The following is an 18,678-nucleotide window of genomic DNA, read 5'->3' on the forward strand; positions in this document are numbered from 1 at the left end:
CATGCATAAAGGCAAGCAATGTAATAATAGATCTAAAACTGAGGGGTTAAAGCACTGCATACAGGGTGCTAGTGTATAGAGTGTGCATGTGTGTAAGAGGAAGATATTCAATCTTTCTACAGTTTCCGATGAAAGGAACATTAAAAAAAAAAAAAAAATTACATTAAGACACAGTATGTGGAGAAGCAGATTGTGGATTTCAAGGTTCTCTCACCTGGGGCATAGCCTGGACTGCTGGTGGCGTACATGTTCGGATTGTAGGCAGGAGCAGCAGTAGGATAACCAGCAGGATAACCTGGGGGAGACAAAAATAGATCGTTAGCCTCTATCACTGGTTGCCAAGGAAATATTACCAGTGAAGTTTGTTTACTAAAAGAAAGTTACTGTTTCATCTTTATACCAAGAGCAATATTCAATCAACTGCACTCTCAGTAAATTACCAACTGGTGGAATGCAGCATTGCATTACTCATGGGTCCTAAGAGCTGCTTCAAATCAAAGGAACGCTATAGTCACCAGAAGCAGAACAGCTTAGTGTTTCTGGTGTCTATAGCCGGTCCCTGCAGGCTGAGCACTGTTAAATGCTGCGTTTTCAGAGAAAAGGCAGTGTTTACATTGCTGACTAGTAACACCTCTAGTGGCAGTCACTCAGATGACCACCACAGGTGCTTCCTAGTCCAGTGTGCAGCACTGATGCTCCCTCTAGAGATACATTGAGTCACTGCACCTCTATGAAGAGATGCAGATTACCACAGTGCAACCTTTTGCCTCTCATGTGAAAGTCTCCCAATGGTTTCCTATGAGAAAGCATTGGATTGTCTGGTATCATCTAGATTGATGATCTTAGCCATGGAAGCAGAAACTAGTGGGGTATCAAAAAACCGTTTAGAACAAAATAAACACTTTAATTTGTCCTGAATAAAATAAACCGGGGTGAAATACAGAAGAGTAGCACAGGAAGCCAGAGAAACAGTTAATACGCTGATACCCTGTGAATGAAGTGAAGCCCGGCACAATAGGATTGTATTTAGACTGGCATTCACAAATAACTGCTTGAAGGCACTGCAAGGCTCGGATAAGAATGTCATTACATGGAAACTACACACAAAAAAATAACACTGGATCTTTGCCAGAACACTTGAATCAATTAAAGTTGAACACTAGGTAACAGACAGCAGTGAGTAAGTATGAGGCAACCTTCATGAGACATATAGAATGTGAAGATCTGTTGTATTAACGTACATGAATGAGCTCCATAAGCAGAACTTGCCAGAGTTACACACATTATATAAATACTCATTAAGTTTCAGTTAGCATTTTAAAAAGGGTAAACATATCACAATCACACTACGGCAGCTCTAATCAATGTCACTACACGAAAAGGTGTGTTCCCATGACAACGCTGCAGTTTTTAAAGGTTATCTCAATGTAATATGGACAGTGCATCACTAAAGCACAGATTTCTACAATCGCATGTTTTATGGCCAAAAAAAAAAAAAGTGCACAAAATACAGAATTTTAACTGCCAGCAGAAGGGCTGTTCTCAATATCACATTCCTCTTCTGCAACTCCTGGTGGCCTTGATTCATTACCTCTGCAGACGTGTCTATTTTTCCGGAGCATGTACATTTTACACATGCATCCATTATGCATAGGGCACAGAGATGCCGGTGAAGTCAGCCATTAATGAATGACAGCTGATCAAAACAGGGGTGCTTACCATGCAGAACAGCTGAACTTAAACATGCTCCAGGCGCTAGTTGATCTCCATTTTAATTCATTATATAATGAATTACTGTCAATCCACAGGGTTTTTAGCTACAGCAGTGAGCTCTCACCACATCAGGATACAGCTTAGCAAATAATTATGATCCCATTATTTTGGATGTTAAGCATATCTTATTTAGGTATTGAGTCATTATTACATAGGCCACGCTTCTTAACCTAGTGACAGCTGTACACCCTCTCCATATAGAGTTATGCCTATGGTGCTATTACATGGACAACAAATCAGGCCCCTTTGTAGTACGCTGGAACCTATTACAGTAGGAGGGTATCTGTACAGTTAAATTACTCTGTTAATGCAGTTGGGACAGCCAAAGAGAATGTATGAAAGGAAAACTATAGCGCCAGAAAAACAAGGTTGTTTTCCGGTCATCAAAATGCCCTACAATCCCCTCCCCCAACATCCCCCCACTAAACACCAACTTCAAAACTCACAAAAAGGCAGGCAAACCCCTCCCACAACTTCAGGCCGCAGCCTTACACACACTTTAATTTTTTTTAAACCAGCAACGGAAAGTTGTGCTTTAACGAAAAGAGTAATATACGTTTCCTGATACAGCCGTTCGGACCACTTTCCTGCAACAGGATAACCTTGAGTAATTGCATAGTGCGTTTAATTTGCCACCTGAGTGCGCATTCATATCGTGATAAAAGTAGGCACTCCATCCTGTAACTGCACTTCCATTTGTTTCAATTATGAATGTGGCCATGGAAGAGGTGAGGAGTGGGTCACGGTTAACAGCACTAAAAGAAAAATCAAGTATAAATGCGGTTTTCAATCTGGGAAAACCTTAGGGACACATTAACAGCTCTGAGTGAACAGAGATCCTTTTCACTCTCTTCAGCATCAGAACTTTTTTCGAATATCCAGGAGGTTTTAATCGGAGGTCAAATATGACTAGCTAGTGCATAATAGAGACCAATAAAATTTTTGGATAACTGTTGCTGAGCGCTCTTGGGGGTTAGTGAAGCTGCAGTTTATTCTATTTAGAAAGTGTATCTAAAGACATTTCTGCTTACTCAACAGTTGCTATATCAAGGTCTAAGCTAGGAATCAAGGCTGGAGTATCCAATCATCTATCGGCTCACATTGCCTTCATTAGGAATCCTGGTGACAATACACTCACATACGCCAAATCTCAACAGTCGCAAATGGCATTTCATGCATAAAGAAATACTGTATATACTCGAGTATAAGCAGAGTTTTTCAGCACATTTTTTGTGCTGAAAACCCCCAACTCGGCTTATACTCGAGTCAATAGTCTGTATTATGGCAATTTGCATTGCCATAATACAGACTGGGGCTGTGGGGGCTGCAGAGAGCGTTACTTACCTGTCCTGCAGCTCTCTCCTCCTCCGCGCCGTCCGTTCAGCACCTCGGTCAGAACAGCTGACCGGACGGCGCGGAGGAGGAGAGAGCTGTGCAGCGTGTGTGTGTATGGGTGCAGCGTGTGTGTGTGTATGGGTGCAGCGTGTGTGTGTGTATGAGTGCAGCGTGTGTGTGTGTATGAGTGCAGCGTGTGTGTGTATGAGTGCAGCGTGTGTGTGTATGAGTGCAGCGTGTGTGTGTATGAGTGCAGCGTGTGTGTGTATGAGTGCAGCGTGTGTGTGTGTATGAGTGCAGCGTGTGTGTGTGTATGAGTACAGCGTGTGTGTGTGTATGAGTGCAGCGTGTGTGTGTATGAGTGCAGCGTGTGTGTGTGTATGAGTGCAGCGTGTGTGTGTGTGTGTGTATGAGTGCAGCGTGTGTGTGTGTATGAGTGCAGCGTGTGTGTGTGTATGAGTGCAGCGTGTGTGTGTATGAGTGCAGCGTGTGTGTGTATGAGTGCAGCGTGTGTGTGTGTGTATGAGTGCAGCGTGTGTGTGTGTATGAGTGCAGCGTGTGTGTGTGTATGAGTGCAGCGTGTGTGTGTGTATGAGTGCAGCGTGTGTGTGTGTATGAGTGCAGCGTGTGTGTGTGTATGAGTGCAGCGTGTGTGTGTGTATGTGTATGAGTGCAGCGTGTGTGTGTGTATGTGTATGAGTGCAGCGTGTGTGTGTGTATGTGTATGAGTGCAGCGTGTGTGTGTGTATGTGTATGAGTGCAGCGTGTGTGTGTGTGTATGAGTGCAGCGTGTGTGTATGAGTGCAGCGTGTGTGTATGAGTGCAGCGTGTGTGGTTCTGATCTCTCGCCACTGAAGCCCCGGCTAATGCAGCTTTAGCCTGAAAACCTGCTGCCTGATAGGCCCTTCTGCTGGAAGTTTCAGCTCTCTTATCCATAGGGTCTTTTCAGACCCAAAATTTCCCCAATAGGCAAGGTAGTTTTTATAGACAATTGAGCAACTTGTACATCAACTACCGGTAAATCTTCCAATTTATCTTCCTCCTGTATTTTAACAATACTTTTAAAATGACTGGAGATAAAGGCCCTTTTTCCTGGGTTCTTCCATTACCTGGAAATTAAATTCAGCATATTTTGCTGGATTGGAAGAGCTTTACTCCTATTTTTATCTACCGTCTCATCAGAAAGGACCATAGACACCTCTTTAATAAATTTCCTCAGCTCGTCACGAGGAAACCCCACCTCGTTATCAGAAGAGTCGCTAGAGGATTCTGAATCCGAAAAGGAACATTCCCCTGAAGAGAGTTCCGAGCCCGATGGTGTCCTCTTCCTTTTAGCTCTCTGCTTAGTAGATGTAACTGGGGAAGTGTGAGCTGTTTCTTTAAAAGACTCAAAGGTCTGGGCTAGATTATCCTGAAACCAAGACAAAAAAGACTACATTTCTTGTTGCTTGGATTTTTCTAGCGATAACGAGGAGCAAATATTACAGATTTTCCTCTTAAACCCATCTGGCAAAGGAGCGGAGATGCTTAGACTTGGATCTAGCTTTTTTTTTGAAGCAGGAATAGGAACCTTGTCTTTATCTATATTGTCAGTAGAAACAGGGCTATACCTATCTGTAATACACAAAATGTAAACAATATTTGTATTGGAAAAATAATTTAAATACCTAGAGAGTTTTAAAGAATAGAAACCAGCAGGATCCTACCTCTAAAACCTCTGACCCGTGTGGGGGGGGGGGCTGGTGACACGGGAGATCTTCACTGCCTAGCATCCATGCTGACAGAAAGATCTGCACAGCAAATATAGGCAGATCATTTTAAATCTGGCGCCATTTCCGTGGAGTTCAGCCCACGCATGCGCGATCGGAACTCCGGTGGAACAAAACCACCCGGGCGTGCGTTCCACCGCTGTGCGCATGCTCCTCCGACGAACAGGGATTCGCTGTCCTAATGGACCGCCTCCTTGCGTAGCCGGTGACCTCACGCGGCATAAAAGCAGGCTTTCATACCTGCCATCCCATGGCCACTCAGCGCTCCACCCGGGAGGCTATCAGGCCGAATCCCCCTGGCAGCAACCCATGTGCCTCACCAATCTCTCCAACTTCCAGATGCCGTCCGTTCCTGTTGGAACAAGAAAGAGAACTGAGGTCCTAAGGCTGCAGGGTCTCTTATACCTGGTATGGGGAGGAACTTTTTATGTTAATTATTTATTTCAGATGCTTGCCCTAAGGGAAGAGTACATCCCTATTGTACTGCCACCATATGCCAGGAAAAAATAAATATGCTTAACCCCTTTAAGGACCAAACTTCTGGCATTAAAGGGGTTAAAGGATCAATATGGTGCCAGGAAAACAAAGTGGTTTTCCTGACACTATAGTGCCCTGAGGGTGCCCCCACCCTCAGGGTCCCACTCCCGTGGCGCTAAAGGGTTAAAACACCTTCAGCAGCTTACCTTATTCCAGCGCCGGGCTCCCTCGGCACTGGTGACCTCTCCTCCCCTTCCGACATCAGTGCCGCGCGCGCATTCAAAGTGTCCATAGGAAAGCCTTTCTCAATGCTTTCCTATGGACGCTCTGCGCAATGAATGCGAAATTTGCATCCAGCGTCGCAGATGTGCCTCTAGTGGCTGTCCTGAAGACAGCCACTAGAGGCTGGATTAACCCCAAATGTAAACATAGCAGTTTCTCTGAAACTGCTATGTTTGCATCTGAAGGGTTAAAACCCGAGGGACCTGGCACCCAGACCACTTAATTGAGCTGAAGTGGTCTGAGTGACTATAGTGTCCCTTTAACTATATTGTAACAAAGGCACATTAAATTCCAGTAAAACAATTATGTGGTGGCTGCACTACAGTAGACTAATCTAAACAGTATCAAAATGCCTAAGTGTGCTGGCTGAACTATAGGTATCTATCTCAATCCCATGTATGCTATTCTTGAATTCAGGCCCCAAATCTGCCCTTTTCTCCCTCTGGACGGTTGATGTCTTGGTAAGTATGGAATAAAAACAATAAAACATCTTCTAGTTCTAGTTATGAGATGCTGCATTAAATGGGTCCCCGTGCATTGTATAAATCACAAAATAAAGTACTGAAGTGATGCTTGAAGCAGAGACCGAGCAAATTACAGGATGGCGGAGATTGTGTCTCTAATGGAGTGATTCCATTACAGATGAAGTAATGTGCTATAAGGAAGTCCTCTGGGAGTCTCCAGTAAAAGTTCAGCTTTGTCATCGGCTTATTACACAGCCTTATTACTGCTGTACTCTCCCAAGGGGACAGTTAGAATTAATATTATACTCCCTGTTACCTGGAACATGGGAAATGTAAGAACATGTTCTTCCCTAATCCATTTAGGCCAGCCTCCAGAACACAGATCAAATCCAGGTGGACAATAAGAGGACAAGAGGACAAGCTTTAATTTGAGAACTTTTACACATAGCAGCTGGAGTAATTTTTCTGCACTGCAAGCCCTCAGCTTCATTTATGTTACAGTAACCATATATGCCACCATTACTATTTGGTCCAAGACGGCATTACAGCAGCACAAAATGTGCTCCTTTTTGCTAGTGGCAGCTCTACAGTCTATGGTTAAAGGACCACTATAGGCACCCAGACCACTTCAGCTTAATGAAGTGGTCTGGGTGCCAGGTCCATCTAGGATTAACCCGTTTCAGAGAAATTGCTATGTTTACATATGGGCTAATCCAGTCTCTAGTTGCTGTCTCATTGACAGCCGCTAGAGGCGCTTCCATGCTTCTCACTGATTTTCACAGTGAGAAGACGCCAGCATCCATAGGAACGCATTGAGAATGCTTTCCTATGGACTGGCTGAATGCGCGCGTGGCTCCTGCCTCGCATGCGAATTCAGCTGATGAAGAAGAGGGAGGAGAGTCCCAGCGCTGGGGAAAAAAAGTAAGGTATTAACCCCTTCCTCCCCCCCCCCCCCCCCCCTCAGCAACACAGGAGTGGGACCCTGAGGGTGGGGGCACCCTCAGGGCACTATAGTGCCAGGAAAACAAGTATGTTTTCCTGGCACTATAGTGGTCCTTTAATGCTAAATACGAAGACTATCACACTGGGTATTGCCTTGCAGGATTTGATTAGTTCAGTCACTACAGGAAAAATAATCTACTTATCAACAATGAACTCCCATAAGGTAATACCTGCCCTAAACGCCTTATCAATTCCAATGGAAGACAGTGGGGGATATTTATCAAAGTGCCGCCAACATACAGTCTCTCTCTGATGCAATCTGAGTGTGTCAGATATGGACAAAGAATGCTGGAACAGAACACCCGTTTCTACTTCTCCTGTTCCGATGCAATGTGCGCCAGGACCCAACTGGATTGCAATATGAATTGCTTAATGCTTAACCCCATTGATCCTGTGTGCCCAACTCGTCTGTTTACAATTACATGTTTGTTAGTCCACCCATCGTACAACGCTGCAGAATTTGTGGCGCTATATAAATAATAGTGTAATCTCCAGAAAAGAAACAACCCCACTTAAAAAGGATCTGTCTAGCAACAGACCGTGTTCAGAAACCCTGCAAGCAGTAAGTTCCCAACATGCAGCAGTCTTACAGTTTATAAGGCTGGCATGCTCACACCAAGTATAGGGGAAAACAATGAACAAATGGGTCACACGCAATCATTTAGAAAAACAGGCACATTCATCTAGCAGTTACTGCTTTACAATTATGCTGAAATTGCAGAAAGTGAAATGAAGGCCTGAAAATTACTGAAGGCTTCCAAGACAATAAGAGGTGGAGTGGGGGAAGATAATTTTGCAAGGATATTTCTGTAGACAACTGGAACACTAATTATCAGAGGAATACAAATAAAAGTTAGTGTTTTAGATTGTATTCAATTTGAGCATTTTTGTTGTCTAGTTTTTTATAGTTTGAGTAATTGCATTACTGCTTTAATAATTGGCTTAAATACTAGCTGGCAGAGAAACCCTGGTTTCTGGGACATATATAAACTGCATTTTGGAACCTGCAGATTCTGGGGATAAGTCACCAAATACTGGTTTCAAGTCCCCAAGCATGCATTGGGTGCACTTGCCTGTCAGGGCTCCTTCCTTTTTAGCATCCTGTATAATAATCTTTTTTTCTGCACTCCCAAGCACTTAACTATTTCCTGCACTGAAACAGACAAGGTCCTGAAGGAGGGGAATAAAAGAAATCAAAATGAATTAACTGGTTTGATCTTTGTGAATAGTCCCAGTGCACACACAGCCCAAATAACACCCTCAAAAACATTTCTAGGCCTCATTTGTAGGATGCCAGGGTTCCATTTCCCCTAGCGTAGGCAACAGCCCAAACGTTAAGAAATTCCTTTCATCAAATTACAAATTGTCAGAGTAATCTCAAATGAAATTTAGTGGTTATGAAACCTCATTAGAGTCTGCAATTTGAAGGAGAGTGGATAATTAAGTTATGTCATTCACAATTAACAGAAATGGATAGTGCAGCTCTTTCTTGTTCCAGTGCATTATTTGTGCCAAATGTGCAATGATTTGGATTCCATTCTCCCTCTCTTTCAAAAGCCCATACTGAACACTGCCATTCATATACTACTATCTTCTGGCTACATTGTATGCTCCTGGGACAGGGGTAGGCAACCTTTTAGCAGCACTGTGCCGAAATAAGGTAGCGCGCTGGTGTGTATGTTGCCGTATTCTGCTTGTGTTATTTAAACTGCAGTGGTTTTGTATCGTTGGATTTGTGCGTATATGAGCGGTTATATTGTACATGTTCACAAGTAGTTTCTGGTGTCATGTATGATACATATGAATGTGGGCTGTGTATGGGGGCTGCTTGTGTATGTGTGGGGTATTGCATGTGGGCTTGTGTGCATGTATGTGGATTGTCAGTGGTGTTGAGTTTGTGCGGATTGTGTGTTGTGTTTGGGCTGTTCGTATTATTTGTATGAGGGGAGGGTTATTCTGCATTTCTGTGTATATATAGCAGTGTGGGTGGATTCCCTGGGTTTCAGTGGGGACCAGGCTGGCCAAGTACAGGTCAAAGACAGGAGCTGCAGCAGCAGTTGGGCTGCTCTGCATAAATTGAGGATTGTTCTTCACCATCTTTTCGTATTAGCAGATATCTGAAATTTCACTGGGACTCCCGATAGGCCAGGGCCTGTTTGGCTCTAGAAGACTTATGTGCCGTGCAAAGAAACCTGGAGTGCCATATGTTGCCTACCCATGATCTAGGGGATAAACATAGTATATCAGGGTTCAATGCATCACCAACACCTAATCTTGCAAAACAGAATAGCTTTGCAGTTTGTTGGTTTTTTTTTTTTAAATTAAAGGGACACTATAGTCACCTGAACAACTTTAGCTTAATGAAGCAGTTTTGGTGTATAGAACATGCCCCTGCAACCTCACTGCTCAATCCTCTGCCATTTAGGAGTTAAATCCCTTTGTTTATGAACCCTAGTCACACCTCCCTGCATGTGACTTGCACAGCCTTCCATAAACACTTCCTGTAAAGAGAGCCCTATTTAGTCTCTTTATTGCAAGTTCTGTTTAATTAAGATTTTCTTATCCCCTGCTATGTTAGTAGCTTGCTAGACCCTGCAAGAGCCTCCTGTATGTGATTAAAGTTCAATTTAGAGATTGAGATACAATTATTTAAGGTAAATTACATCTGTTTCAAAGTGAAACCAGTTTTTATTTTTCATGCAGGCTCTGTCAATCATAGCCAGGGGAGGTGTGGCTAGGGCTGCATAAACAGAAACAAAGTGATTTAACTCCTAAATGACAGTGAATTGAGCAGTGAAATTGCAGGGGAATGATCTATACACTAAAACTGCTTTATTTAGCTAAAGTAATTTAGGTGACTATAGTGTTCCTTTAAGGGTGTACTGTGTAATTGTAATACTTGAGAAAAAAAACAGAATTTGTAGTTGACATTCTGATATAATCTGACACTACAATGCAGTAAAGTAATAAAAAATAATTTCAAAAATATACGCGGACTACAGACATCACGGACTTGATGGCACTCTGGCACTGGAGATGCTTTTTAACGTTACTTCCCATGAATCCTCAGCCTCCCTGAAGGCTGCAGTGACGAACGTATCAATCACAGCTATGTGACAAGAATATATACACATTAAGTGGTATGTTAACTAAACTGTGGGCTATAGTGAGAAGATAATAGTCTTGCAAGGTTTGGACCAAATAAGCATAGTTGCAAAGATGCATCTAAGTTTAGCTTCACTGGAGTCACATTCCCAGCCCCACCACAGTTGAAACGTATATTTCGCACATTCAAACAAAGTTATATTTGAATCAATCACAAGCAGTGCAGGTTATTTAGGTAGCAATGCGGGGTGGGGGAACGAGAGCCGCACGTGTTGTACAATCACATAAAAATGGTAAAAAGCCAAGTCAGTTTATTACCTTCTTTCACCACTGTTGCTAAATAAAAACTGGACATTTTTTAAACCTAGAAACTTGAAATTTTTCATGGCGAACGTAATTTATACTACACTACAACATTGTGCTACAATGAAAATATTTATTGCCATATACCATAGTAACATTAATGGTATTTAAATGTTAGTGTTAAATGCTAAATCTATTCTTTCTTAAAGGGACACTCCAGGCACCCAGACCACTTCTGCCCATTGGAGTGGTCTGGGTGCCAACTCCCACTACTCCTAACCCTGCAAGTGTAATTATTGCAGTTTTCTATAAACTGCAATAATTACCTTGCAGGGATAACTCCACCTCTAGTGGCTGTCTACTAGACAGCCACTAGAGGCCACTTCCTCCTCCATAGCACAGGAAACCTGTGCTAGAGCGTCGCTGGACATCCTCACGCTGTGTGAGGACCTCCAGCGTCGCTCATTTCCCCATAGGAAAGCATTGAAATTATTTTTTAATGCCTTCCTATGGGTAGACGTAATGCGCATGCGCGCAATTGCCGCGCATGTGCATTAGGTCTCCTAGGCCGGTGGGCAAGATCAGTCTTGCCCACCGGCCGAGGCATTACAGAGGAGGAGCGGCGCGGAGGAGGAGAGAGCGGCGAGGGACATCGCCGCTGCCTCAGGTAAGTGCCTGAAGGGGTTTTCACCCCTTTAGTAACTGGGGACTGGGGGGTGGGAGGGAGAGGGACCCTGCAGTGCCAGGAAAACTGCTTTCCTGGCACTGGAGTTTCCCTTTACGCCCAGAAGGCTTGGAATATTGCGCCAAGTCTAGCTGATTGTTTGCTAAGCACGTGAAGGGGCCTCCGTCATCTTGTGTAGTCTGTGCGCCGCCAGATGTCTGCTGAGAGCGGTGTGATGTTGCAGCAGGGCGAGTGTCAAACACCCAGTGAGGACCAGGATAACCCCCACCGGTCCAAAGTAGTTTGGTGAGTCCGGCGTGGTGAGTCCGCCTCTCCACAGTCCCCAGCTCCAACTCTAGTAGGCTGCATGTAATCTGAATTGCAGGCAATTATATACAGTAGTGCAACATGTTCTATTGTGTATTTAAGTCACACCCTTTTGAGGGTGTGCACATTAATATCAATCCTCCCATTTAAGTAGAAAATCTGCAATGACCAATACTTTGATAAAAACACTGGGTTATAGAGGTTCCTTTTCCAAGAAAATCATCTTTAAGCATTCAAGAAAACACACTCAATGAATATGTTCCCTGGGCAGAAGCAAAGGCTTGTGGCATCTATGACAGCATGAAGCAGATTGCTCACACACATACGTACAGCCAGACATTTGTGCACAAGTTGCTAGTTAACGCTTTGAAAAAAGGAAATGAGTTTCTTTTATTTATTTTTGAGGCCTAGAATCCAGGATTTCTGTGGAACGTCATAATATCCACCAGTGTGGTTTATAATGATTAAGGCACTGGATCAGTGACCTCAATAGTGCTAGGAGGTTCACAAAATGTTGCTAAACAAAAATAAACGGAGTGACTGGATATAAAAAAAAAAAAAAAAAAAAAAAAAAAAAAAAAAAGGTAAAGAAAAAAAAAAGTGCTAAATTATCTTGACTGCCACCTCAAATGGTAAAACAAGAATAAAGTTACTGGCTCTACTAGGGGACCTACAGGCATTCTATGCAGCATCTAAGTAACTTTCAAGCATTTAACATCAACTTGGCTAGGGCAGGTGGAGCCATTCTATGCCCTGTGAAAAGGGTCCTTCACGCGTTCTTGATCCATGAAGTTTTGAGTATGTCAAGCCTTAGTTGACCTTCAGACAACGTACAACATGCCGAGCATATCTCATGCATTACACATCATAGGGGGTAAATTAAATGGTAAAATAGACTTTGCCTGTGGACTCTCCTTTGCAGTCATACATTTGCATCAGGATTACTCTTTACATGTTAATGGTAAAATGCTGAAAAGGGAGCATATCAGCCAGATCCAATAAAAACTTCAATTTAGTGAATTCCACCTTAGAAGGGTGTTAATTTAAATAAATTACATGGACAGGAAATTACTATCCCGCTACTCCCAGGACAAGCAATTAAAGGGTGCAGGGCAGGCAGTTTTTTTGGTTCTTTTAAAACTAATGCAGGAAAGCTGCTCCTGCGGGTCATGGGAAGGACAAGGTCCAAAGGAGGGAGAGCAGTCCTGAGCACAATGAGTCAAGTGAGAGAAAGTGGAAGTTTTATTAGTGGCTGCAGATCAACAAGGGAGAATGTCGGAATCAGGGCTGTATCAGAGGCTAGAAATAGAAAGTATTAGGAGTGGATTAGAGAATGGAGAGGAGACTTGATCAGAGGCTGGAACTAAAAAGTAATGAAGAAGCAGGAGCTGGAGCAGAGGTTTCCAGGTTAAGTGATTGTATGCGACTGCAAGAGAGGTGCAGGCTGAATAAGCTATACAATGTAATGCCACCTGTACAGTGCACCACAGCAGCTAATAAACACCAAGATTAACCTGCAACTGCTTATTTTAAACTCATCAGATCTCCCTGCAGTTACCTCTCATCCTTAAAAATATACTTGCGTCTCTGGAATAACTTTCTAGCATGGTGTGGTTACAAAAATTATGAATTGATCATCCTGTGCATGTTAGATTAGAATTTTTGCAAGAAGGTTTCAAGTCGGGTCTTTCTCCATCCACTTTTAAAAGTCTACGCCTCTGCCCTAAGTTTTTTCCTCATTCGGAATATTACATCTGAAGTACTTATTAGATGAGTGTTCAAGGTAGCATTGCAACTTCATCCGCCAGAGCGTTCACATATTTCACTTTGGGAAGAGCCGCCTGACCGGCGAAACGCGCATCGAGACTTCACTCTGCACATCTTTGACTTCTATCGATATATTATTATGTATTGCCCGTGACATAAAACAGTGGGTGAAAATTGTCCAGAGATCAAAGACATTTAGAGAAGCCAGTATTATATATGCAGCCTTTTCTTCTGAATCATATAATCTTTCCTCATTGGCGCTAACTTTAGATTAGCAGATAGAAAATCAATACAGAACAGGTGCCCTCAAAGGCACAGTTTAGAAAATTAACTTATTGACTACAGCGCTATTTGGGGAGATATTCTTTAAATTTAGTTTGTTTCTTTGCTACACTTACGATTGGGTAAAGGTAGACTTCTGTTCAAGCGAGACAGTTTAAAGCGGCACTGTCATGCCAAACTTACCTTTCCTCAATCTCTTCCTCTTCTCCCCCTCTCTCGGGATCTGTTATTCTTTTCTTCCTGTCTTTTTTAGTTTTCTTTAAAATCATAAGACAAAGTAGTGACTCTTTGCCTTATGGAGGATTCCTCCACTTGACCAGCGGAGGAGCAAAGTGTGCTTCATTTCCGCTGGTCAGAGCAATTTTCCCATGATCCCTAGCTTTCCTCCCTGTTCCCACAATGCTTCCTGTCAGTATTGCCGAACATCCTGTCACTTAGCGAGTAGGGGGCATTGGGGAGATTTTAATCTCCCTTATGCTATTATGGGGGTCATATTGACCCCCATAGAGTGAGGGGGGGGGGGGGGGGGGAGAGACCACCTGGGGGGTTTAGGAAGTGGCGGGGAACATTGCTCCCTGCCGCTTCTGTCTTTACATATTACAAGGAGGGAGCTGCACGCCGGTAGCTCCCTCCTTGTAATAAACCGAACGAGCAAACGAACACTGATATTCGGTGTTTGTTTGTTTGATTTTTTACTATTCATTCATTCGTCTGTCTGATGAATGAATGGGTGAAATTCCAGTTCGCATGTCCGGGAGTTTCACTGGGCATGTGCGGGAATCTCACAGTCTGTCTAGTGTGGGCAGATGACGTGTCCCACAGGGACTTCATCTACCCACACAAAGATGGCGGCGCCCTGAATAAAGATCGGGGCAGAAAAAAAAAAAAAAAAATAGGTAATGTGGGGGGCTTAGGGGCATTTGGGGGTGACTAGGGGGTCAATTGGATGTAGTGGAGGCAGGAGGGGGGTTAAAAAAAAAACGGGATTCGGCATGACAATGCCGCTTTAAATAGTAGCTCACTTCAAGGATAATTGCTACGTTAGTATCTAGCTGCAATATGTTCAATTTGTTACACTTGCTCTCCTTGATACTTGTGATTGCAGACAGTCAGTCTTTTCCAGTAAGTCTAACTACCATCACCAAATCAGAAATTGTTCTACCTCCAAGTATATGTAGCAGTAACAAAACTGGGTTTCTAATTCTAGGACCATATAGTTAACTATGTAGATATTTCTTTGCTTTTTTTTTATTTTTTCCTGCACAGAAAATGGATTTCAATTTATAAAGTGGACTATTTCCTATACAATTTCACCTTGTTACACAATGTTTTTAATGAATATATTAAATGTTACGTTTTAAAATGATAATATTATAGGGTAGCTTCTAATTCTTACTCACTTTGGGATTTAGATCTAGTTTGGAAGGCTTTAAACCTCTGGAAGAATGTTCATTCGAACTTCTCACCCTAAAGGTTGTGTTTCTAGTGACCTAGGCTAGAGGGGAGGGGGAAATTCATGCACTTTCTGCATTGCCGAAATTCAGTCTTCTGTCCTTATTCCCAGACCATCTTTTCATCCAAACGTATTAAGTAAAGCATACATTAATCAAGCAATAATATTACTAATGTGCTATCAGAATCCTTCCTCAAACAAAGAATCTCGTTTTCATAGTCTGGATGTAAAGAGAGCACTGTCCGTATAACTAGCCAGGACTAAGGATTGGCGTAAGTCAGATCATCTTTTCATTAATTACCAAGGACACTAAATGTCTTCAAGCATCCAGGGCTTCCATTGCTAGATGGATTAGAATAAAGACCCTTTAGATGGTTAATTTTTTTTAAGGTTCATTATACCACAGCAATTTCAACTTGGGAAAGAGCCATGTCATCTGCAGAGGATATCTGCAAGGCTGCGACCTCTTTTTACACTTTCATAAAACACTACAGGCTAGACATCTAAATTTCCATGGAAGCTTCCTTTGGGATTCCTAATGTGCTCAATTTTTTTTTTCCATATATCATTTTTATTAGAGAATGTTATCAATGCATAGAATATCAAAACTGTAACATTTTCATATAACAGGGTAAATTGCTATACTACAATTTACAACAATTTTCCTAGATTGACATCAAAGCTCTGCTTAAACGTATTATGCTGTTGTCCTCCGGTAATTGTAGCCTTATTAGCTTCATTAAAACATAAGAATACCATAGAAAGATAACAGAGGGAGGGGATGTGCTCAATTTTATAGGAGGCCCACTTGTCCAAATCATACCTGAACATCCATCACCTATGTTCGCTGATACAAAAGGGGGAAGAGTTTACAGTAAGTAAAATGGTCTTTTTCTCGCTGTTATTGTTTTTAATTTTCACATTCGTGCTACTTATCTCTGTAAATACTGTTTCCAAAAGGCATCCATGGTCAATATGTACTCTAAGAGAATGTAAAATGTTCTCAATGAATTGTCATGTTGCACATTATGTCATCCCTTTCAGGTAGTGTTTGAAATGTGCATTTTAAATTAACCAAGCCAAAGGCAATATGTTTAGATCCTGTGTGCACAAAGAAACAAACAAATCGACAAAGCACAACCTTAAAGATATGCAGTGAATTTGCAGCCAATCCTCCATCGTTTAAGAGAAAAAAATCTAAAAAAAATAATTTTTGTGATACTGAATGTTTGGATGCATTTTAGGCAGCCATGACCCAGGAAGGATCTCCAACAGCCATCTGAGGAGTGGCCAATGAAGTGATCACTAGGCTGTAACGTAAACACTGCATTTTCTCTGAAAAGACAGTGTTAACAGCAAAAAGCGGGAAGGTAATGATTCTACTCACCAGAACAAATTCAATAAGCTGCAGTTCTGGTGACTAGTGTCCCTTTAAGCTTACGGGGAAAAAAAATACAGGAAAAAAAAAAAACTAAAACCACTCCACATTGAATTATCGTACTACTTGTATTTTGTGACCTGTAATTAATAAAAAATAAACTGTAACCCTAGACATGTACTCTGTAAATCAGGACAAATGCATTTATTTTGAAACACGTTTCTTAAACCGCACTAATTATACACAAAACTATAACATTTTGTTGTTGCATTTTAACCCCTTAAGGACACATGACGTGTGACATGTCATGATCCCCTTTTATTCCAGAAGTTTGGTCCTTAAAGGGTTAAGTGTTTTTTTTTTTTTTTTTTTTTAGAATGAGAATTCATATATGTATAATGACATCCAATTTTTGTCCTTAAAAACAAAACAAAAAAAAACACAACTCCTCCTCCCCCAGTATATAAGGTGTTTGTGCATTAAATGTGAAAGATGGACAAAAATTGTGTTGGTCCTTAAGTTAAAAAAAAATTAAGCTTGGTCCTTAACCCCTTAAAACCGCAGCAGTACAAGTTGTGATCCAAAAAAAAAAGTAAACAAAACCTGGCATTTGTGCTATATGTCTGTGCAACCGTAATTCACCTCTTTCATATTAAATGCACCCACACTTATTACATATCATTTTATTCAGGGGAAACAGGGCTTTCGTTTAACATCAAATATTTAGGTATGGAACATAATTTAATATGAAAAAAGAGTAAAAAAAATTGGAGAAAATAAGATTTTTGAAAAAAATTTTGTTCTACGTGACATTTTAACTGTGAATGTCAAAATACCGTTTGCTTTTACTGCAATAAAATACACATGTGTATTCAGCGATGTCTCACGTGTAAAACAGTACCCCCTATGTACAGGTTTTATGGTGTTTTGGGAAGTTACAGGGTCAAATATAGCGTGTTACATATTTCAGTTTTTTCACATTGAAATTCGCCAGATTGGTTACGTTGCCGTTGAGACCATATGGTAGCCCAGGAATAAGAATTACCCCCATGATGGCATACCATTTGCAAAAGTAGACAACCCAAGGTATTGCATATGGAGTATGTCCAGTCTTTTTTAGTAGCCACTTGGTCACAAACACTGGCCAAAGTTAGTGTTAATATTTGAAAATGCAAAAAACTAATTTGAATGCAAATTTTGGCCAGTGTTTGTGACTAAGTGGCTAATAAAAAAAACTGAACATACCCTATTTGCAATACCCTGGGTTGTCTACTATTGCAAATGGTATGCCATCATGGGGATAATTTTCATTCCTGGACTACCATACGGTCTCAAAGGCAACCTGGCGAATTTGAATGTGAAAAAACTGAAACGCAAACCTTATATTTGACTCTGTAACTTTGGAAAACACCATAAAATCTGTACATGAGGGGTACTGTTATACTCAGGAGACTTCGCTGAACACAAATCTTAGTGTTTCAAAACAGTAAAACGTATCACAACAATATCATCAGTGTAAGTGCCATGTGTGTTTGAAAAATGCAAAAAATGTCACTGACGATATCGTCGTTCTAATATATTTTACTGTTTTGAAACACAAATATTTGTGTTCAGCAAAGTCTTCCGAGTAAAACAGTACCCCCCATGTATAGGTTTTATGGGGTCTTTGAAAGTTACAGGGTTAAATATAGTGCTAGAAAATTTAATTCCCTGAACTTTCAGCCTGGGTTGTCAGGCAGGTCCTGCAAATTGTAATTAATAAAATTACCTAATTATGTAAAATTATTACATATACACACACACATATATTTTTTAAATTATATATATATATATATATATATATATATAATATATATATATATATATATATATATATATATATATATATATATATATATACCGGATATACTCGAGTATAAGCCGACCCGAATATAAGCCGAGGCCCCTAATTTTACCCCCAAAAATTGGGAAAACTTATTGACTCGAGTATAAGACTAGGGTGGGAAATGCAGCAGCTACTGGTAAATTTCTAAATAAAATTAGATCCTAAAAAAATATATTAACTGAATATTTATGTGCAGCGTGTGTGTGTGTATGAGTGTATGAGTGCAGCGTGTGTGTGTGTGTGTGTGTGTATGAGTGCAGCGTGTGTGTGTGTGTGTGTGTGTATGAGTGCAGCGTGTGTGTGTGTGTGTGTGTATGAGTGCAGCGTGTGTGTGTGTGTGTGTATGAGTGTATGAGTGCAGCGTGTGTGTGTGTGTGTGTGTGTGTGTATGAGTGCAGCGTGTGTGTATGAG

General features: G+C 41.5%; 2 protein-coding genes across 2 annotated transcripts in view; one reads left to right on the forward strand and one right to left on the reverse strand.

Annotated features, from left to right (window-relative positions):
- The window catches only part of FAM168A (family with sequence similarity 168 member A), a 112,101-nt gene that overhangs the window by 23,991 nt on the left and 69,432 nt on the right, over nt 1–18,678 (reverse strand). Inside the window, exon 4 of the mRNA XM_063431766.1 lies at nt 215–295. Within this exon, the coding sequence (XP_063287836.1) occupies nt 215–295 (81 nt within the window). The remainder of the gene's footprint in view (nt 1–214; nt 296–18,678) is intronic.
- The window catches only part of MRPL48 (mitochondrial ribosomal protein L48), a 377,463-nt gene that overhangs the window by 8,971 nt on the left and 349,814 nt on the right, over nt 1–18,678 (forward strand). The window lies entirely within an intron of this gene.

This window comes from Pelobates fuscus, chromosome 1 (genome assembly GCF_036172605.1).
Source record: "Pelobates fuscus isolate aPelFus1 chromosome 1, aPelFus1.pri, whole genome shotgun sequence".
Taxonomy (NCBI): Eukaryota; Metazoa; Chordata; class Amphibia; order Anura; family Pelobatidae; genus Pelobates; species Pelobates fuscus.